Genomic DNA, 23,371 nt, shown 5'->3' on the forward strand with positions numbered 1-23,371 from the left:
GGTTTTGTCTAAATCAGCCTGATGATTTAGAGGTTAATGAAAATTCACACATCAAAATTTCGCCGTCATCTTATCAAACAGTAAACAAAATGCACCTTTGTATTCCCATATTTATTGAGGCGTGCATTTACCATTGTTTAGAAAATAATTTTTCCTGACACTGAATAATTAACATGCTAAAAACCTCATAAAGATTCATGTCTAACCTCTGCTTATCGATGTCTCCGCACTGAAGTCACAAAATTCCCCACATCCTTGTAGTTTAAGAGAATGAAATGAAAAAAACAAAAGGACTGAAGTCTTATCATATAAAGATATCTTCTTTAGCAAGCCCTCAAATCCATCAAAGTAAGCGACTGGGATGTGGAAAGGTTAGGGAAGCTGCCGGTGCGGGGAAGGTGGGGTAAATTATGCAGCCAGACATTCGGTAATTCTTCGATATCATCTGACATGATGAGAACCATAATGGATGAGAGCTATGCATTGTTTGGCAATTAATTCTCCCCCCAACTCCCACCCCATACCTCTTTTGCTGAGACTTGAGCGGGCATTAAATGGAGGTCACAAAACGCTGGGAGAGGTGTATGCACCAGGCTGATATGTATGCACACAGGTACGCAGGCCCGGGGAGAGACTCACTGAGTCTGCATTAAAGGACAGCAGCTCTACCTGCTCACATAGACACTGCATGGAAATGCACATTATATTCATTTTTCTTTTTTTGGGTGAGAATAGTTTTATTTAATGATTTTGCTGGAATGATTGAACCAAAACACTTATATGGCCTGTAAAAAAATGTATTTATTTGTGGAAAACTCAGGGACTCCTCAATAAAAAAATCAAAAAAACAACTGCTAGTCGTTATAAGAAAAGAGGGAAAGAAAATATTTCTTTTCACAAACCTTTTAAAGGTATTTCTTACACAAGTCTGTCTTTGTTCATGCAACCTTAAAAAAATTGAAAACGGAGAAGAAGAAGAAAGAGAAAAAATATTTGATAGGTTTTTGGTTAAAAGCGTTTGCTGTATTTTTCAGACTATACGGTACACTTACAAGCTTTATTGTTAAAAGAAAAGAGGATGGTGTGTCTTTTAATCTGAAATACTGTATAATTCTGGTTGTGCTACGTGATGTTGAAGCAATTTTAATAAACACGGCACTCTGTCAAAAAGTAACATATTTAAGTAAATATAACTGTTTTTTGTCAAATGACTTTAAAAAAGTACTCAATGTTTTTCCATGTAGATTTACTTCTTTGATAAATCTATATATATAGATATATATCTTTATATGTATACACATATATTTATATATCTAGATACATAGATAGATATTTATATCTATACATACATTTTTTAAATCAATACAACTTTATTTGTATAGCCGAAAATCACAACAATTGTCGTCTCAGTGGGCTTCGTACTGGTATTTGTAAAGTGAACACGAAATCAAAGATCATGAACACATCAACTTCAATAGGAAAATACTAAACTGAACTGATTACACAGACTAAACTAAACTGGGCATTCGTGGAATATACATTATATATATATATATATATATATATATATATATATATATATATATATATATATATATATATATATATATATATATATATATATATATATACATATATATATATATATATATATATATATATATATATATATATATATATATATATATATATACATATATATATATATATATAATTTTTGTTTTCACAAGAATATTTAACTCATTTTAATTTACTTCCCTAAAATTTGGGGAAAATATTTAGGTAAATTTAGATGGTTTATCAAGGTTTTTTTTTTACTATTTGCACTTTTGTCAAGCTGTATTTTGGTTCATCTGCATATGAGTATTTTTTTAGGATTTCCTTTTATTTTCTTCAAGCTTTTCAATTGATTTGTCACAAAGTTTATTAGAACAATCTTCTGGGTATTTATTTATTCTCTTATGGATCTCATTTGTTTGCCAATCTGGATTTCCAAAGCATTTTTCAATCCCATTCATAATAAATTACATATAGGAGCTGAGCCATTCTAGGCTGTCATGCATGTTTAACTCCTCTAGCTCATAAGACTCTATACGAGCCATGCATTAAACCTCTTAGTCCTTAAAAATCCATTTTTAGCTCTCTATGATATTCTCCTCCTTTCATCTCAAAATAGACAAAGCTTTAAAGCCCGAAAGTGCGACTGTTACAAAGTGCATACTTTTTTTATTTAAACCTAAAGTTTAATAGTGTGCCTTTGAGGCCTCTGACGAAGCTTTAAAGAAGACTCACGAATATAAAATATATCTAGAATCACTGAATCCTCAAGTTCTCTGCATTTACCAAGACAGGAGAGTGAGCTGAATGGATGGGTCTACATGGTATAGAACCCCTGATTTGTGGGGTAAGGAGATGATGTCATTCACTCATCTGATTGGTCAAATAATCTGACAAACAAAGTAGGACAATGAAAATGTGAAATTTCAAAAAAAGGCATCCATTGGTTTGAATGGCAAATTTACAGAAAAAATGGTGAAATCTTCATTTCTTTTGGCTTTATGTGCTGCATGTTTAGGTTCCGTGTCTGGAGAGATGGATGGGGGTTGGCTTTAACCAGGGAATCGCTTGCCAAACTCCCTACCACACAGGTGATCTTTGCTGGAGTTTCAGATCAAGGTGGAGCTGCAAGAGACAGTGATGGATGCACAGGAAAGCACGAAAGACACCAGACCAAATGATATTATACTGTGCATTAAGGGAAATCACGCAGAAGAAACTTGGTGAAACAGTTCAAATGCGGGTCTGGAACTGAAAAAACGTCATTTGAATTCAGGATCAAGTTTGATTTCAGACTTTGCGTAACACACAGATTTTGTACCAATGGGAAAGAATCAAAATTTTCCACGCGGAAAATCCTATCGCGGAAGTTACGTTCTAAAAAAAAAAAAAAAAATTGCAATTTAGGAGTAGTTGTTTTAAAGCTGTAAAATTCATCACTTCACATTTTGTACGATTACTTCAAACAGAAATGAAGATTTTCACCCTTTTTTTGCCTTGTTTAAACTTGCAAACTTCAAACCTCTGTTGAAAAAGAAGTCCAGTATTATACAATGAAAACAAAGAACTGATCACGATTGAAGATTTATGAAGATTTGGCAAACTATTCCTTTATTGTTTTCTGGCTGTTATTGTTTAAATTATTTAATTTTTTTATATTTTTTCTTAATTGTATCATATTATTTGGTGATTTTATTTACACTTTGATCTTGTGTTCAGCAATCTGGTTGCCTCTGCTTTTATAAGTGCTCTACAACTAATAAATTGATTGATTGGCTGAAAACTCACGTTCCACAGTCGTTGCGCATAGTAACCCTTGTGCTATCCTAGGCACTTTACCCTTGGGAGTTGGGTCATCTAGACCCACTAGACAGTGCTCTGTCTTTCTTCAATGATTTGTGATCTTCACTGGTGTCCATGGATTACATGAAATCTTTCCACCTTTATCCACCTTTGTCATGGTAGGGAGAACACGTCATTGTAAGGGTGGGGTCATCTAAGATAGCACAAGGGTTAAGTCAATTTTTGGGCTCTACAGCATGCTGATAGTTAAACCAGTTGAATTTGACCAATCAGGGACTCTGATTTCAACTCATGGAAATGCCAACAGTTAAAAAATCGAACATGGAGGAGAAATTTATAATAGCGGTTTGTAGCTCGACTGGAGTTCTATGAATACAAGTCTTTCATATATCGGAATAGAGCTGTGAAAGAAAAATCCTGGAGAATGATTCACGAGATTTTGCTATGCTTTAACGTTTTCACCAAGCCTCTATAAACTGTAGGTAGCGGTAGTATCAGGTAGCGACAGTGTGGACTACAAGTCCAATCTCAAAAGACCCTTAAGGAACCATGTTTTCCTGCATTTAGGACTCAGATGTGTAGTTTGAATAGCTGCAGAGTGTCGCTTGAAAAAAACCAGGTCAATAAAAACATTGACTAAAAAGCATGTGTGCATGCAGGGCAACGGAAACAATAGCAGTTTGTGCCTTTGAGAGCGCGCTGAGTCAGATTTAGATTATCTACAGCAACCCTGCCAAACCACATTTACTGCTCAGACAGTTTTAATCAATTAAGCATGTGTCAGGCTCTTCCAAATGGAGCCAAGATAGGCCCGAGTGTCCAAAATATCAACTGCTTCAAGGTCGGCGGAGCTTCGTCTGCCGGCTCCCTCAAGGCCAAAATAGCTGGCGTGGGGCCTTGGCCAGGAGGCAACATGTGGCACTATTACAGAAGACAATGAACGTATCCGTGACACCGAATGTGCTGCATCTCATCTAGCAATTATGATTCAACAAAATAATCGTTCTTACAAAAGACCACGAGAAAGAAATACTCCCGCCAGTGAGGAAAGACTTAAAAAAAAAAACTGCTATAAACGAGAACAGAAACAGCTATGGTTCAATACTAGCCCCTAATGTGCGATTAAAGAAGTTTGATTTTGGTACAGAAACCACTTCATTGTGTCATAGTTTAAAGAAGGGCTGCCCACCTCTGGTCTGAAAAATCTACCACCCAGCTTTTTTCTTACTAGCTGGTCAGATGTCTTCAACCAATCAGAATTCAGAACCACCTTAAACAGCAAAGACTGCAACCAATCACTACAGTGGACACAAGACACCTTGTTTGGGCTGGTTGACACTAAAGTTCTAAATCGGTACAGGGCCGTGGGTTACTTATTAAAAAAACTTGCAACGTTTCCATTTGATTTATTATCTGATTCTAAAAGATGTATTATTTTGTAAAACTACTGGATTCTCTTCTCCACATCTGTGTACGATTCACCCTTGATGCATGTCTACTTGTTCTTCTCAGTCATTTGTTAGTGGCTGCTCCAACCGCTAAATTAAAAACCTCCAAGTTAGCAAAGTTAAAAACAGACAAACGTATTTGGAAAGGGAAAATTGGTGAGGAGACTAAAGACAAACTTTAGTCTTTGAAGCAAATCTGCATTTGAAAGACAAAACCAGGAGTCTTTATTCAAAACATGGATTTTTTTTTGGCGACAGTTTTTCCTACGGCCCTACGACAGACTTCATCCGAAAATAGACGGGACAGGCGCTGACTGCCCCTTTATCCCGTAAGGTATCCAGTGGTTTAAGAAGACGGATGAAGTTGTGAACCCCTTTGAGGCAACTGTGTTGTAATATTGGGCTATGTAATCAAATTGAAATTAATTCCTACGCACCAAATCTGTTCAGTATAATATGCAGGGATCAACTCTAATGTTACGAGGATGTTGCCAATACATTTTGAGATATGTTTTTTATTATATTTAGAAAGTTTTTGCAACAGCTTTAGCATTCTATATTCTATTTATCTGCCACATCTTAAAGTCGAATGAGGATGAAGTTGGCGTCCGGTCAACAGTTAAGGATAAAGTTGAGGGGGAAAATCATACACTGTCTTTGTACACTAGATTTTGCGTAAAAAATTTAGTGTACAAAGAAAGTTTGAATCCACTACTGTTACTTTACAGAGGATAAAGATTCATTTTTTTCCCTCAAAAGTTAAAGGCTGTGTCAAACAGCCACTACATACATTTTGTGGATATAGCATGGATAAAAATTGGTCGTGAAAAAAGTAAAAAAAAATTTGTGGTCTTTCCGTGAAATTTTCACAGACGTATCAGGAACGAACCACGTTAAAACCACGGTAGTACGAGTACACCACGCAAAAAACACAAATCAATATAAAGACCGAATATATCCCAAAATTTATGCGTGAACAATTTTAACATATGTGCGACTTATACACAATATATAAGTTACACATCGGTGGTACATGGGCGAAAAGTTCGTTAGACACACGCGGCATGGTCGTGGAAAGCCACAAAATGCATTTCGACAATATCACAAACAATTGAAAAAGATTTGTGTAATAATTGCGTATTAACTACGTAAAATAACCGTAATCTGCGTAATTCCCATCCAACCAAAAATTTGGAACACATCAAAACCGGATTCACATAAAGACCTGTCGGTCAAAACCCTCGACAGACATCTGAGTACGTTGAAGAATGACAAACGCAAGAAACTCTTATGAATTATTTATATATATTACGCATGTATCACAGAATACTAACATTTCATACGTGGAAAATGTGCCAGATGTACATAGTATTATTATATTTAATTCTAGTACTACAAAGTATTTTACAAAGTAAACATGTTGCATATTGGGAAAAATCAAATGCAGGATGTTCTTTTTTTTTTTTTTTTATTGTTGAGCAAGGTGCCAATATGAAGTATTCCTTTAATAAATCAACAACCAAGATGGTGTTTGTTTGTTTGCTTTTTGCTACCCAGACTTTCGTGCAGCCTACTTGCCTGCATCCACAAAGGCCAACCCCAAGGGGCTATTCAGTGAAATAGCACTTGTGTATCGATTTGTGAAAATAGAGATGGAGAAAGTGCAATCTAGAGTTATTTCCCGGATCTGTATCCCCGACGAGCCTCTTCAAACAATACCTAATTCCATTCATTCCAACGAAAGAGGGAAATATGAGTCTAAGGAAGAAAAGTAAGAGTCTCTGAGGGGGAAAAGGCTGAATCCATATTCCACAGCCCACACACGCTTTGAAAAGATGTTTTTGTATGTTTGATGTTAACAAATGGCAAAACTGACGTCTAATAGCAAAAAGTATAAATAGTTTAATATATAAAATTAAAAAAAGCTGAGATGAAAATTACATACCTGGATTTATTGTTGAGTAATTGCTACATACATTTCGGAACAATGACTATTTCAAGTATAAACGGTTGTTTTATTCGAAATCATTTGACTGGTTGGCGCTGATGTCAGGGAGCGGGTGAATGTATATGACTGTAAAGCGCTCTTGGTCCATAAAAGCACGGCAGAAAAGTACTATATAGGTATACGCCATTATCCCTTGTGCTATCTTAGATGACCCCACCCTGACATTGACGTGTTCTCCCTACCATGACAAAGGTGGATAAAGGTGGAAAGATTTCATGTAATCCATGGACACCAGTGAAGATCACAAATCATTGAAGAAAAAAGGTTCAGCGCACTGTCTTGTGGGTCTATATGACCCAACTCCCAATGTTAAAGTGCCTAGGATAGCACAAGGGTTAAACAATTGTTTGGGCCAGGTGTCTCAAGAAAGAAGTTATCCCCTTGACACCAACTGATGGGTTTTTGCATAAACCCAAAAGACTGTCTGTAGTGGTTGAACTTTCAGGACCACGAGGACCGAGAATGAATAGATGAAGATGTGCTATGGTCAAATTGACTGTCTCATCTTAATTAAGTATCTACTTGAATACCAAAACATGAAAACTATTTTTTCATAATTAAAAAATAAATTCAGGCGTCCAAGGATTCAGTCCAGGTAAAAATCAACAATTCATCAACCTAAAGCAATCTACTTTGAAAATGGAATCAATTCATTAAGGTTTGCCAGTCTTACCAATAAGAACTAAGAACAAACGTTTTTTTGTTTTACTAGCTAAACTTTGCTTACTGGATCAGATGAACTCTTAATTTACCAAAAACACTGGGATTTAATTAAATTAGTTCCTGATGGATGGTCTGATGTAACAGAATTGCACAGGGATGAGAGGTTTTTAAAAAAAACAGTTTCTAAAAGTGAATATGCGGAACTGGGTCATGGACTGCTGAGATAAGGATGAATTTCCTCAGCTGTCACTGAATTGTGAAACACCGCGGCAAGAGATCTGCAGCCCCTTTTTGTAATCGTTTCCACGTGTGTGTATATGTTCGGTCGCAATGTGTTCTTTTGTGCTCTTAAAAGACGATGTACCAATTTATTCCTGTTGTCCTTGTGTTTTCTCCCAATCGAATGTGACAATGCAAAAGCGGTGGAGAGCTTTTAGAACTGCTTACTGGGAGCGCTGATTTTATTGCACATTCAGTCATCTTATCTGTGCAGTTGTCATGGCAGCACTTCCAGGTGTTCGTCCGTCCTTGAAAACAGCTTTTCTATCAGCAATACTTTTTTACATTTCCCGCTTTTACATAAGGAGTACACCCGGCGTCAGCCAGGACACATTGAAATTAGCCCCAAGAAAAAAAAAAAAGAAAAGCTTTAGGTAATCGTCCATTATGTTCTTGGCTGTCACTGGTATGGTGACTGTGCTCTTGCCGAAGGCCCTGTTAGAGCATGTGCTGTGCTCTGGCCCTCGTGGCTGAGCATTGGCCCCAGCTGTGGGGTTGGCCTACTGTCTGCCTCCATCATGCCCCTTAGAGCATGCCTCATTGGTGTTTGTTGGCCATCCCCAGCAGGACTGCATAACCCTAATCTAGGAATATTGCTCAATGCCAATCAAAGCAACTATAAAAGGCTTTAAATCCAGTTTCTGATCAAATATGCGCGACGAGAAAATGCCACATCACACTAACCACAAAGGCTAATCCCTCTACCAAATGTAGTTTCCACACATTGGAAGTCGATCAAACTGGACTGTTCGACCTTGAGTCAATCCCGCCGCTTCTTCCTGACACTTATATTTGTTTCCCAACTCCATCCAACCACTTAATGCAACCTTTTACCATCTGTATTCATGCATCAAACTCTTTGGAGAGCCGCCAAACACTTCGTTAATAAGCAAGTTTAGCGCAGTTGGTGTCTATGTCCTGTTTGTGTTGCCATAGTCTATAAATGCCAAATGCCAGGAGGGTAGTTATGTGCAAAAACCCCCCAAACATTGCTATTTTTCTTTAATGGATTACTGTTTTCTGGCTTTAAACAAAGAGAAATTATGTTTGGAACATATTTGGAGAGGAGTAATGGTCTCAAAAATCAACAGGGAAGTGGCAGATGAAGAGAGAAAACACAGGAGAGACAAGCAACCAGCACTAAGAGGCAGGGATTTCACAGTGAAATAACTTGTGACACTTTTGACTGGAGCTGTTGATGAGGGAGTGCAAAGAATTACTTTGGTGTGTCAAAACAGGTTTTTTTTTCTTTTCTTGTGCTTTCCAACAAGCGCCAATTTATACAAAGAACAATGGAGCGAAGAAATGAACCGTAGTAAAGAATTTTTGGGAAGTTTTGGAAAGTAAAAGACGTTAAAGGAGACAAAACCGTGTCTTATGACCCGCAGTGGTGCTGGACCGGAAGGACCGTATTGTTTTTGCAGTCCATCTTTTTCAAACACGTGTCTCAGTAAAAAATTCCCTCGTGCCACACACTGGAAAACTATCCAAAATTTGTATGCTTCTAGTACACAGTGAAAATGAACTTTTCACGGTGAATGACCCCCCTAAAAGTGATGGCATCACAGCTGGCAAAAACAGCAAAAAAACAAAAAACAAAGAATGGGGCCAAAATCTCTTTAGGTTCAAAAATGTTTTTCAAAATCCGGTAGTGAAAACAAACCACAAGTGTTGGGAATAACCAATATCGAAAAGAAGTTTTGAATTGACAATGGGATGAGCACAAGTTTGGCAGCCATTTTGTGGCAAAGTGTGAAATTTTGCAATTTTTTACGCTTTTGCAACATATGGGAAAGGAAACATTTTGTTCGAGCGATCCAAATGAAAATTTACACACACAATACTAAGTGATTGTACATATACTACAACTTCTACTGAAGTTTCACTGACCTTTGACCTCGGGAAGAGATTGCCAAAGAAAAAATTCCAAAGCAATCCCCTCTTATAACAGCAACTCCTACTAGGGTATCAATTTATTGCCTCCGTCCCATCAATCAGAACGTGATAGAGAAAAAAGGTCATGTTTAAAGTTTGTAGATTTTGAACAGTGTTATCGTGGCAAGCTTCCAAGTGGTGTTCCCCTGTTGCTCAAATATTTTTTAATCGCAATGCTGCAAGAAATTTAATTCATTAATCTTTGGCTCAAGCTGAGCACAACAATATGACATAAATGATAGGAATTTGGCAGTGGCTAACAAAAAATCTTGCTAAGGAAACCTAAAAATCTACTTTTGCCAATTCTTCTAGAATGTACATAGACCTGTTCGCCTCACCCAGGCAAATAAAACATAAAATGGTTGCTATGGAGATAAAACCAACAAATAATGTACAAATAGGAATGTGGCCTGTAGCTAACAAAAACCTTGGTTGCCAAGGAAATCCAAAAATCTACTTTAGCCAATTTTTCTCAAAATTACATAGACCTGTTCGCTTCCCCCTGGCAACCAACACATAAATTGGTTGCTATGGAGATCAAACCAACTAACAATATGAATGATAGGAATGTGGCAGTGGCTAACGAAAACCTTGGTTGCTAAGGAAACCCAAAAATCTACTTTTGCCAATTCTTCTAGAATGTACATAGACCTGTTTGCCTCACCCAGGCAAATAAAACATAAAATGGTTGCTATGGAGATAAAACCAACAAATAATGTACAAATAGGAATGTGGCCTGTAGCTAACAAAAACCTTGGTTGCCAAGGAAATCCAAAAATCTACTTTAGCCAATTTTTCTCAAAATTACATAGACCTGTTCGCTTCCCCCTGGCAACCAACACATAAAATGGTTGCTATGGAGATCAAACCAACTAACAATATGAATGATAGGAATGTGGCAGTGGCTAACGAAAACCTTGGTTGCTAAGGAAACCCAAAAATCTACTTTTGCCAATTCTTCTAAAAATTACATAGACCTGTTCGCCTTCCCCAAGCAACCAACACATAAAATGGTTGCTATGGACATCAAACCAAATAACAATTTAAATGATAAGAATGTGGCAGTGGCTCACAAAAACCTTGGTCCTTGGTTTTCTTAGGCAATTATAATGTCCAGTGGTGGCTAGTTGGAGGGGAGAGCGAGGGGCGTGAAGCAGCCGCAAACTTTTATTTCAAATTAAAACTGCTTTTGTCTTCCGTTATTGCAGGAATGATTATACAAAAGCCAAACCAATGCCATTTGATTAAATATGGTCACAGATTTATGCAGAAATGCATTTCAATATGTTTTTTTTCTTTTCAATTTGCATCCAGTTTGGACTTTAATTTCATGAGTCTTATTTTTAATGTGTTGTGAGCGTCTATGCTCTGTCTGTACCTGTGTGGGTTTTCTTTGCGTACTTTGATCTCTGCGGGATCTCAGGACATAGGTCAAGTTAATTGGTGAATGACTGCATGTTAGCTTGCCACATACCAGGGACTAAAGGCAGCATCGCCTCCTTGTACCCCTTAAAGAGAATAAAACTACCTTGGAGAATAGATGAATAAAAATAAAAAAAGATCAGAGATCAGTTTGGCACAGAGCCTTTCAGACTCACTGGGTTTTTGACAAAGTAGAAAAAGATGCAATGCTCTTTTGACAGCGATCATACAGATCCCTGCTTTTATAGACGACAACAGTCCTCTCACAAAGAAAAAAATAAAAGGCTGGCTTTTCCGATGCTGTGCAAGAAATTCCAGGTCGACTAACCTGCAATAGTTAGCTTTGCTTCACTTGTATTGAAACTATTCAGTGGAGAGGTACGTACAAATGTCACCACTTCACCTCCTTCATAGGAAAAAGTTAGTAGCCCATGTACTACGTGGTTCTTTTCCCCCTAATTGCATCTGACCAAAATAAACAAACATGGCCTGCAATACACAGAGATCTCCTTTTTTAACTTCCTGCATAGGCTGAAATAGAAATCTTTGACTGTAGATCAGCACCACCAGCGCTGACCAGAAACATTTGATAGTATAAAGGTTTAGCTGGAATATGGCACGACAAAAAACCCTAGTTTGTATTTAAAGCAAAAAATATATAAAACCAAAAGATGTTGATGGAAAATCTCTTTACCTGCAAAATGTTACAAGGATGTCTGAAGTCAAAACAACTTCTTAATATTGTAATAAACATAGACTGTCCAATTTCTCTCACCACTCCATAACCCAGGATTATCCAGTGCCCTGGATTTTAAAGCCACTGCTACTTCATTTTTTTGATGGCAAATAGGATGTCATCCGTTTCCCAACGCAAAAACTTAATACACGTACATATGAACATTTTACGAAGACTATTTATGAATCTACTGTGTTCTGATGATGAGAACTTAAATGATTCATAAAAAAATTACATGCATTTTTAAAATGATAAATCGTTCAAATCCAATGCATTATGGGCTAGATTCACCAATCAACTAGACATCGATGCACACTAGTTTTTCGCAGAGACTTGAGAAATTTCAAGGACACTAGATTTTTCAATTGTAAAATTGGACAACGAAATAAAATGACAAGCGCCCTTTATACTGAACTAACCGGGTAGTAGAGAAGAACTTCGGACATAGCCATAGGTTAAAAAACGTGTTGCAAAATGATGTTGAGCACAGAAGACATGGTTATACTTGTTTTTTTTTTGTTCAACTTAAACTCCTGTTTCCATCGTCTTTACACATAAATTATGACCAGATTTCTGATTTTCTTTGCCTAGAGTTTTTGCAACCATAACATGCAATGTTACCATCCTGAACACATTCTATCCAATGCTGGACCAACGAGACAAGAAACTCAGTCTTACCTAATCTGTTGTCCAATGCTCCAAAGTCCAGAGAGTACTTGACCACGTGGTAATTGTTCCAAACATACAGTAGATTGTCCCTGGGATTGTAATCCACAGCAGCAATGTACTGGTAAGAGTTGGGAAAAGGGATGTCCAGGAACCCATCTTTGCTCAGTTCTGTGTTGTAGATGTAGTCGATCTTGTTCCCTGTTGCTTCATTGTCATCGTCCTCATAAACCGTCTTGACCACGTAGAGGATCCCGCAGATCATGAAGGCGTTTGAAGCTGAGCGCTTGTCATAATCTGTTTCCCAAGTGCCCTCAACGCGCAGCGTGTAGGGATTGAGCTGGCTGATGACGATCCGCCCGTTGTTTTGCTCGGTGGCGTAAATTACCCAAAGCCCGTTCTCATCTACAGCCAAGTCTATGTCCGACTTCCCTCCCCAGCGGTATGGGGAGGTGTCATGATAGTTGGCATTGGCTATGATGGCCTCGCCACTCTTGATCCGAGTCCGAAGGTCAAACTTCACGATGTTGCGTGTGCGCTCTTTGTTGAAGAACAGGGCGCCGTCGTAGACCACGAAACCTGTACCGTCAACCCGGTGCGGTAGCTTGTAGGTTGTTGTCGGCCTTCCAGCGATAAAGTCTTCCTTGGAAGAGTATTCAGTCAAAGTATCGGTGCGGTAGGGAGTCCAAGGCATGTAGTAGATCTTGTCGGAAGCCTGCAGGGGGTCTTTGCACCAAGCTCCAGACTGGTGGTCTGACTCAAAGAGGTGCTCGCTCTGGTACACCCTACGCAGAAGCCCTGGGCACAGGAATACTGAGGAGCCAAAAATGGGGAAAGACAATGACAGAGTTACATTGGCATGTATTGAAATCGTGGTTTAAGACAGTAGAAAGGGAAAAAGAGTCATCTAGAGCTCAAGATCAAAGACGGAGATGCCAAGTTATTCAAAGGTTTTTGTGCCCCAAAGCAATCTCCCATTCCTTTATTTCTCTGTCAATCGATCTTTGACCCCTTACAGTCATTTTCCTATCTTTTCACTGATCAAAGGGATGTTAAATTAATACTGAGGAAAGTTTACACTTTCTATTGAAATGAGTCAAAGAAAAATCAAGAACAATTTCTAAAACTCTTACTGTTATTCCAACGGCCACATAAGCAAAGGAAAATGACGTGAAAAGAGCTCGCCGTTCCTGAAGAACATCCCAGCGGGAGTCTTAAATAAATAGCATTAAACTTACAGACCTGCATTTTGATAAATGGCTGTGGTTTGATTACAGGCCAAAGCACCTCCTTTAGAAAACAAATCAAAAGGGGGGAAAGAAAAATTAATAAAAACACTATTAAAACCCCTTTCCATTATGACTTTCATATTCTTTTTTTTTTTATCTGTAGCATGATTTACAGCATCACAAAGGGATAAACTAATTATGTATAAACTCATTAAGTCGCAATCTGATAAAGCCAGGACATCGCTGGCGAAACGGTTGGAGCTGGTCAACCACTACGACCATTTAACAAAATGGATTTCAAACAAATATTGATGATTGCACACAGGGCAATTAAAAGGTTCTCTCTGTCTACAAAGATAGGATCTATATTCACAATTATATCGACTACAAAGTAATGTGAGATCTAACCATAAAAAAGGGGGGTGTAGGAAATATAGTTCATTACAAGAGTAAAATCTTCCCCAGCAAAAGTAAGCAGAGGAAGTAGATTTTTGACAGGTTTATTCCATCTCCCCAGCTTTGGGGGCCCAGGCGGCAGCAGAAATAAAACAGAGTATGTGGGAAGGTTCTCTTCCACCGATGTGGGGCAGCAGCCTGACAAAGCGCTGACAGCTTCCAGCCACAGATCCACTGAAAGGTAGAAGCTGCACACTCCGAAGGGAACGAAAGAAGAACACAGCGGAAAAAAAGGGGGGGAAAAGAGCAGGAGCGCCCCCCTCTTGTAGTCTCTAAAGATTAAGCATGCTGTCCATGGGCAGGTGAAAATGTGGTGAGATGCCTCCTGGTGACACGGAGCCTCAGCACACATCGCTGCATTTGCTCCGCTAAATGCTCAGAGAGCTGTTTTTCTGTTTGGGGAGGTGCTTTGGTACAAGGTCAGAGCAGGTAAGCTTTGTTCTGACAAACACACCTGGCTCCACAAAGATTGTGTCTCACAATCGTGGCTTTAACGGGGAACCTTCCTAGCAAAAGCACGGAAATCCCAATATCCCTACAGATTCCAGCGATTTGGCATTAATGACTATCGGACCAGCTACGATAGCTCCTAACTCAACTTTCATCTTCAGCTTCATCTGTAATGACTAGCAGCGGCTGTTTTTTTTATCCAACTCAGTAGCCTTGGGGTAAAGTGTCCACCCTGAGACTGGACGGTCATGGGTTCAAATCCACTGCAGAGTCCTACCAAAGGCTAAAAATGGGATCCAATGCCTCCCTGCTTCAGCATTAAGGGGTTGAATGGGGAGAGGAAATGTGGCAAATGTCTCACCCAGGTGTGTGACGGCTAATGGGACTTTATCTATCACAGGGGCGGAGCTACAGGGGGGCAGTCAATATTGCTTTCACCATTGACAAAAATTAAGAAATCATCTATACGTTTCAATAGCCCAAGGATGCATTAATGCAATGGTCACATATACAATTGCCAATGCACGATCAGGAGGCATCTGCAGATTCTTTAACATTAGCTGCCCGCAGCATTATTTCATTTCTTAGACCATCAATGGCATGGTCATAAATGCAGATGGCGCCCATCAGTCAGGCAGGGATGAGGTCATAGTGAATTTGGGCAGCCAGATTGCCAGGCGGGAGCAGCTCTGATGGGACGATGTGTGGGTGGGCGTCCATGTCAAGTGCCAACTGTAGCCAGAGGTATATAAAAAGCGGGCCATTCTGCACCCCTGGTTATTTTCAACTCAGATTTTCAGCAGGTTTCAAATTCTTGTCAATTTACCAATTTTTAGACGACATGCCTCCCAAGAAAACCCCTAATGTTCTGTCTCCCTTCGTATTCTTCTAAGCATCAACCGCATTTCGTCAAGATGAAGGCTTCGGAGTTGCTGGGATGCTATGACTACATCTATGTAGTCTCCCCATATAGACCCAAGGTGTCTGGGGTTGAGGTCTGGTCTTTGCCGAGTCAACAGCCACTGCTGAGTGCCCACGCACTGCTACCATCTGATGGTGGCGGTGGGAAGGCAACGTGGGGGATGGCAGTCTGAAATCAGCCGATCATCAGATTTTTCGGGACCTTGGAGACCCTCCCATCACCTGCCGCCTTCCTGTCACTGGATTTCTACCGCATGACCTCCAAATGTAAAATTAAACAAATAAATAAACCCTCCGGCTGACGTCTAATTTGAACTTTTTTCAACACGCCTGCCGATTTTGCTGAAAACCTGGCATTTAGGTTGCTGTACCCTGCCATTTTGGTACATGTGACTGCAGTCTAAATAAATAAAACTGGTCTTCCAACCTGCTGTTCTCATTTTACCACCCTTCTATAGTGTTCTACACCCCATCACCGAACTATCCAGCATGCAGCCAAAAGAGATGGGAAGATCCTGGGTTCTCGGTGAGTCTTTGGCATGTCTATGCATTTCTCTCATCACACAATGCTGATAATGGAAGACTAGCGACTGCAATGATCTATCCTCCACCATTGACGAGCGCGCCCCTCAAGGTTATAGCCATCATCATGTTGGGAGTGATTTGAAAAATGCTGACAGGTTATTGGACAAGCTATTGATCAACCTGTATGGCTTTCTGCTTTAATATCATGCTGGAATAATTTTCAGTTGTTGCATGGTCTGAAAAAAAAATGTGCTAGGGTTTATGGGATATCAGTAGGAAACAGGTTCCTAGTGTTTTTATTCTTTCTTTACTTAAAGCATCAGCTTGTATAAAAAAAAAAAAAAAAGTCCAAATCCTCGCCTCTGATCCTGAGGGAGCCTAATGATTTATTCAGTGTTTCAAATGGTGCTGCGTGTTCATGGGAATTTGAAATTAAAAATGTATTTTTGTGCTGTTTCTACAAAAAAAAAAAGAAAATGTTCCCCATGAATTGCATGTTGAAGCCCACACACAAAAACACACAAAACCCACACAGTGGACAAAGGCCTTGGAATCACGGCAGCCACCCGCTACAGCCACCCGTCACCAGAAAAAAAAACACATTGCAAGCAAGAATGCAGATGGAAATGGAGGTGAAAAAAGGAAGAATTGTTGGTATTTAGTTACCTTTTTGTTCCACTTCTATTTTTAGGCGTGAGGAGGAGAGAAAAAACAAAAAGGGAAAAAAATATTAATAAAAGGAGAACTGGCTTGACTTCAGTCGCACAAAAGAGCAAGAAGAGAACCAGGTTAGTAGAAACAGATACATTGAAGATTCAATCATAAAGTTTTCATACAGGAGAACACACTGAATCATAAATGAGCCTGCAAGAAATCCATTTATTCATGTCCCAGGTTGTTCTAAACTTTACTTTTTTGGTGGAGTTGTCAATATAGTCAAAAATATCTGAGGTAAAGCTTCAGTACAGATTTTTTTCTTTTTTAAAATATCACACCCTAATGTCTTCCTGCGTTTTTAAAATCAAAGTTTACAACTAAATGACAGATACGAATATGGAATAATTTTATATACCCAAGTGCATGTTAAACTTCTGGAAGTGGCCACCTTTGGTAAAGAGTACCCCAAAAAGTTGCTGATAATCTTTGTGCTATCTTGTGGGGTCCAGATGACCCCACTCCTAATGTTAACGTGCCTTGGAGGCACGTTAACGTTAGGAGTGGGGTCATCTAGACCCACTAGACAGTGCACTGAACCTTTTTTCTTCAATGATTTGTGATCTTCACTGGTGTCCATGGATTACATGAAATCTTTTTCACCTTTATCCACCTTTGTCATGATAGGGAGAACACGTCAATGTAAGGGTGGGGTCATCTGGACCCCATAAAATGGCACAAGGTATAATCCCCTAATTTGTGCTATTGTCATGTGTGTGTCAGTGTGGTGTGAGGAAAATAATGTTTCTCTGAAAATATTCTCTAACATGACCAACAGCAAAAAATGAAACTTTTTGAGATGAAACCACATTGGCCAAATGTCCAGAAAATGGACGTTTGGGCAGGACAAGGTCAACTTTTTAGTTTTGTTGAGTCCATCTACCTGCCGCTGTTTTGTTGGTATTAAATTGAACTTTTATCACATGAGAATCAGTAGAGAATGTTTTGTTTGTTTGTTTGTTTGTTTTATGAAACCAAGGCTCTAGTGGTCATTTGAGGAACTGCTGAATAATATTTTAAGTTTGGCTTTATAATTGGGAACTAAAGATGGGTCCTACTGTGTAGGAGAGGCTTCTGTGCGAGAAACTAGCTATTTTTATTTAAAAGTGTGTTTCACATCCGTCACATAAACCTTTAATGATGCTAGCAAAGTAGTGCAACAGCTGCCAATGTGACCATAAGGTGACAATGTCACCAAGGTGACGGGAATGAAACTGCCCTTATGGGTCGATTTGAAAACTGTCCTGCCACTTCTTGTTTTTAGTTTACCAGGTTGATCTTGGATCCTCATGGTGATTTAAGATCTGGCAGAACCATGATGAAACCTCTTCCGTGCTTTAACAACAACTGTGTTTCTGATCATAATCTTGCTGCAGGACCAAACTTTTGACCACCTGGACCCACATCAATAATGTAGTTGGTTTGGTTTAAAATGCCTCTACCTTTGTAAAAATCATCAACCTTCAATCTGGCAGAAACATGATGGTACCTCTTCCCTGCTTTGACCATACTTATGTTTGTGATTATAATCTTGCTGCAGGACAAAATCTAGACCACCTGGACCCAAAGCAGTGATGTAGTAGCTGTTTTGTCTTAAGATATTTCACACTTAGTAAAAGTCATCAATCTTCCCATGGTACCATGATAGTCCCTCCTCCATGCTTTAACATTTATTAGGCAGTCATGTCAACTTTACTAAAAATGTTTATAATTATTTCAGTTTTGAGGAATAACAGATCCTTAAATACTTAAATTAAGAAATTGATTAGACATGAAAAACATTGTTTTGACCAGAAATAGGACACATCAGGCAAAATTAAAGCACCTTATGAAAAAAGGGGGTTAGCTTTTTGATAAAAATACATTCTAATAATCTGCAAGCAGTGGATAAGTATTCTTTGGATCTGATCCTTTTCTGTATTTTGTATCTTCTGACATGTTTTCAGTAACCATTTTCTTTATAAAAGTAGCTGACGAAGCCTACTAGCCCACCTTTGAAGGCAATTAAGTCACTAAAACAAAATTGAAGCAACAATATTGTACACAAATTCAAAGGTTATCTAAAAATGCATCTGTCAGAAACAGAGCTTTTGTCTTTTCTCACTTCTTTTCAACATAAAAGTATCTGGCTTTTCAGTTGCTAAACGCTCCTCTTTTCTGAGAGAGCTCGCCTCTGACTTCCTTTGTTTCCTTTGAGACCACACGAATGCAAGTAGAAGGCACTAAAGGCTAAAAGATCATGAAACGCTGGGGAGTTCACGTTGAACACTTCATTCCAAATGCACTTTGGGAGCCGTTTGCAGGGTTGGATGTTTTTTTATTTGCTCTTATTCGTATGTGACAGAGCACGGATGGAGACAACATCCCAACGCGGCGTTGGGTTGCTCAACCAGCAGACCAAAAAAAAAGGGGATTACGGAGAACCTGCAGAGGTTATTGCACCTTGACTCTTATATTACTTCCTCTTTAGACAAGCCTCTTAGGGTCTGTCGAGGCATTTTGTCATCCATCCTCATCTGAAGTTGGGGCTCGCGTCCATCCAGTGTGCCTGCTCCAGTTCCCTTCCCAAGAGTAATCCCCCCTTCCAATAAGAGAGGATTAACCTCTCTTACTGTGGCTTACAAGTCCTTCCCTCCAAAATGGAGGGCGCAAGAGAATGAAGTATTGGGTGGGTGTGGGGGGGGGGTGTGGGGTCAGTGCGGTGAGGCCAGCTAAAGTTGAAAAGATGGGGAAGTTATTAGAGTAGAAAAATGTTATCGCGGGGCAGTGAACCGGTGATCGGAGGGGGCTCTCAACAAGTTTAGATCATAAACTTCTTCCTGGTTCATTAAAGACGACCGCTCAAATTGTCGCCCGAGACGTCGACATGGAAACCCGGCGATTCCCAGCCGCCCGCCGACGGGCAGACCCCAATGCGTCCAATCAAAGCAAACAGTCTGACGCGCCTGATTGAAGTCTCCTCACCTCCCGTGGGCAGTCGGCCACACATGCAGGGGGACCGCGGGGAGGCCGGCGTTTCTGATTGAGCGGTCGCTAACAGTGGCGAGGGGAAAGCAGGGTAATGATCTATAAAAAAGGCATTAGTGGCGGGGAGAGGGGGACGAGAGAAGAGCGACGCAATCACCGGGGGAGATGGGGTGAGAAGGGAGTAAAAAGGATGCGGATGAAATCCCTGACAAGGAAATGCACAACTCCCCGGGGGCTGCAGTCCAGCGCCGGGATCCACCGGACGATGCGAGAGTCCACCTTTACCCCGTTGAGACGGGGGTGGGGGAAAAAGTTTAGAAGCTGAATTGATCTGTTTGAAAGGCGTCTCTCCTCCTTTCCACCACCTCTATTGTGACCTTAATACGATTCTGGTCATGGCTGTCACTGAGTCACTAAAGAGCACTTAGCTCTTTCATGTCTTCCTTTTCCATTCCTTTCTTTTTTTTCTTCTTGCACTCTCAGGTGGCTAAGAAAGCATTAAAAAACAGCCACACAAATGTAGACCTGCTACTGCACAGGGGCTGTGCTACTCCCACAAGCGGCAACACAAAAACGGTCTTTTCTGCTTTATGGCTTCGGCTAATTACAAAAAACATTAAAAACGACGGCATCATGAAGGTACGATGGTCACTCCCCGACACCTAGTCGGCTTTAACGCCATGCGAAACTTTCAGATACTCGCGTGAAGAGGTGATGAGGAAAGTCCTTATGTTTGGGAAATCGTGCAAAATCCTAAAATTGATCAGCAGCAGGACTTCAAAGGCCTGTTCACTTTCTGTGAGTCAACAGACGCCTTGCTAATCCTCCTTCCAGGCAAACAGACGACCATCTGACTAAAGTCTGTGTGGCATTTATAAAAAAAAAAACATGATTATTTATTTTACCAACATTCCACTGCTTCCCACTAAAACTCAAATGTTCGTCTGCATTATGATTTTCAAGATAAATCATTAACAATTCTTAGTCCTTCTAGCATTTGAAGTGTAAACTTGCTCAAATATAAGCAGCCAACTCTGCCGTCTGCTATTTTTTTCTGCGCTGATAGCATCATGTTCAGATTTTCGGAAATATTTTGCACCTCAGCAATTTATTGCTGTTTTAATGAAATCATGCCAAAATCAACTTTTTGAGCTTTTAAATGTATCATAGTGTTAATTCTTCACTATAAACCAGTGGTGCCCAACCTTTTTACTGCCACGGACAGGTATGACATCATAAAAAGTTTTCACGGACCGGTCTTTTAGATGAGGCGGACGATGATTGTAGCAATGCCACGATTAAGGAGGAGCAGGGACATGACAACTCGAACTCTCCGCTTTTATTTTGACACACATGACATTGTACAACGCACAGGTGTCATCATCCTTTCCCCTTCCCACACTTATGGTGCAAAAAAGAAGTTCTGTTTATTAAACGTAGCTTTCTGTTTTTTGAAAGTCGAAGGCTCCTCTTCTGTCTCCTGGCTGGGCCTTTTCCCCTTGGCAAAGAAACTTTCCAAAGACGTTTGTTTTTACTCACTTTGCTAGCTCCTGTGTTTTATTTTAGTGGTAACCTATCACGTGACCAAGAAGAGCGCCTTGGCCTGCGTCAAGAGTGACATAGACGGATGGAACAGAGAATCAGGCAATTTTTCAAAATAAAACATTTTTCAGATTCCGAAATAAATGAAACGGAAGTCAGTTATTTATTCTTTCTGTGCGGCCCAGTACCAAATGGCCGACAAACCGGTCCGCGGCCCGGGGGTTGGGGGACCGCTGCTACAAACAACCCCAAAGTGGTATTTTGATCCAGTATTCCCCTAAAAAAATGGCGCTCTGAGCACCACCCACTTTCTCCGTGGAGCTAGCGGTGATCTGCAAAACACTTTTGTAAGGCTCCACAATCTGCACATCCATTTTTTACAAAAGTTCAGATGTTGTTTGTTCTCGAAACGCAGACACGCTGCCGCAGAGGCCCGCTCTAGGTCGATGTCATGAAAAGGGCGGCACCCACATGGGCCGAAAGGCGGGGCCTCAGGGATGGAGTCATCTCACATCCAGCTAGGAAAAAATGTTGCAAAAATAAGTAATTTTTCAAACCACAAAAAAAAAATCATTTTTTAGTGTGCCAAAGGATAATATGTATGGATACGGTTTACTCAGAAAAACATGTCGGCCCTTTAAGCTCCTGACTGTTTGGGAAGCGGACGGCTCCGACCTCGTCATGTATGAGGCGGGCTGTGTGGATTATCATTTGAATAATTAATGCTTCCCAATTTCACACTAATGGTTGAGAGGTATCAGAATGGTATCATTAGCCACTAATAGAGATTCATGGCAAAATAGGGCAGACGCCCCCCCCCCCCCCCCACACCATACCCCCCCCCCCCTTTTTCTGTTCCCCTCTGTCACAACTGAAGGAGTTTCCGAGTGCAAGGCAGCAGTTCACTCCATCCTTTCAGCTTTTTAATTAATGACACAGATTACAGGGCTTTGAATAGCATGTGTCTAAGGATGGAGGAAGACACCATTCCTCTCCTCTGAATTCTTTCCCTTATCCCCTCCCCCCCCCCCCCCTTTTTCCTGCCGTTTTCCTCGACCGGCACTCGCGTCTCCCATCCCATCATTACAGGTTCCATTTCTCAACAGCACCTCTTTCTCTTTCAACCACTTGACTGCTCTCTTTGTGCTCTTTTCTGCTACTTATTCAATCTCCCCTCCTGCAGGATCTCTCTCTCTCTGTCTCTCTGTTCCTTTGCATGCTCCTGGAGGGAAAGCAGCGTCCAGGCTGCTATCGCACACCTTGACAATGCAAGGGGCAACCCGTGTGGATTTGTCCTTCGTGTTGATCAAGCGGAGCTAAACGACAAAAGCAGTGGAGTGCAGGATAAAACAAATTTTAATTCGACGCACCACAGAGTTTACAGTCGTAAACCCTTAAACAACGCAGCTGTCGCCTGCGTCACCAAAGTCCCGAAATTACGTTTAAACCGCTTACGCAATTAATTTAATTCCGACGGATTCTGACGCAGAGACAAACTCTGTCGTTGAAGTGGTGCATAATGGAGTTAAGACATTTTCCTCTGCGGCAGAGGGGAGCTGTTTATGCAATTTACATAATTCTAACGAATTCTACTGTGGAGAAATAAAAAATACTTTAGTAAAGTGTTGCGTATACAATACTAATGTTTACTAACAAAGTGTTGCGCAATGGTGTGAAGCCACATTTGTTTTAGCTAGAAATACATTAACTGCAAAAATGGCCGAGGAGGGACGGAGGGCTATTCTTCAACCGTGTACGCAAATATTCCAAACTTTATTGATTTGTATAGCGCCCTTAATTTTGGTTAAAAACAGAAAGCGCTTAACGTAAAAGCAGATAAAGTAGTCATAAAATATGAAAATGATTTAGAATGGAAAACACAGGGCAATCACACTCAGATGGGACCCCTCCCTCACCAGATTCCTCCCTCCACCCACCCAGTTCCCCCAGTAGAACCCTGAGCAAAAACGAAGAACTGCAGCATAAAGAACAGGTCTGGCTTGGTAATGCTGTGAGGAAAATAATATAATTCCATATATATGATATAAAT

The 23,371-nt window shown here is 40.1% G+C and overlaps 1 protein-coding gene across 13 annotated transcripts in view; it reads right to left on the minus strand.

Moving 5' to 3' along the window:
* Positions 1 to 23,371, minus strand: part of LOC101165348 (adhesion G protein-coupled receptor L3) — a 315,502-nt gene that overhangs the window by 108,918 nt on the left and 183,213 nt on the right. For all 13 annotated transcript variants that reach the window (XM_023948941.1, XM_023948944.1, XM_023948940.1 and 10 more), the window contains 2 exons: positions 16,765 to 16,779; positions 12,530 to 13,330 (listed from right to left, as the gene is read on the minus strand). In XM_023948941.1, the coding sequence (XP_023804709.1) occupies positions 12,530 to 13,330; positions 16,765 to 16,779 (816 nt within the window). The remainder of the gene's footprint in view (positions 1 to 12,529; positions 13,331 to 16,764; positions 16,780 to 23,371) is intronic.

Source organism: Oryzias latipes, chromosome 18, assembly GCF_002234675.1.
Source record: "Oryzias latipes chromosome 18, ASM223467v1".
Taxonomy (NCBI): Eukaryota; Metazoa; Chordata; class Actinopteri; order Beloniformes; family Adrianichthyidae; genus Oryzias; species Oryzias latipes.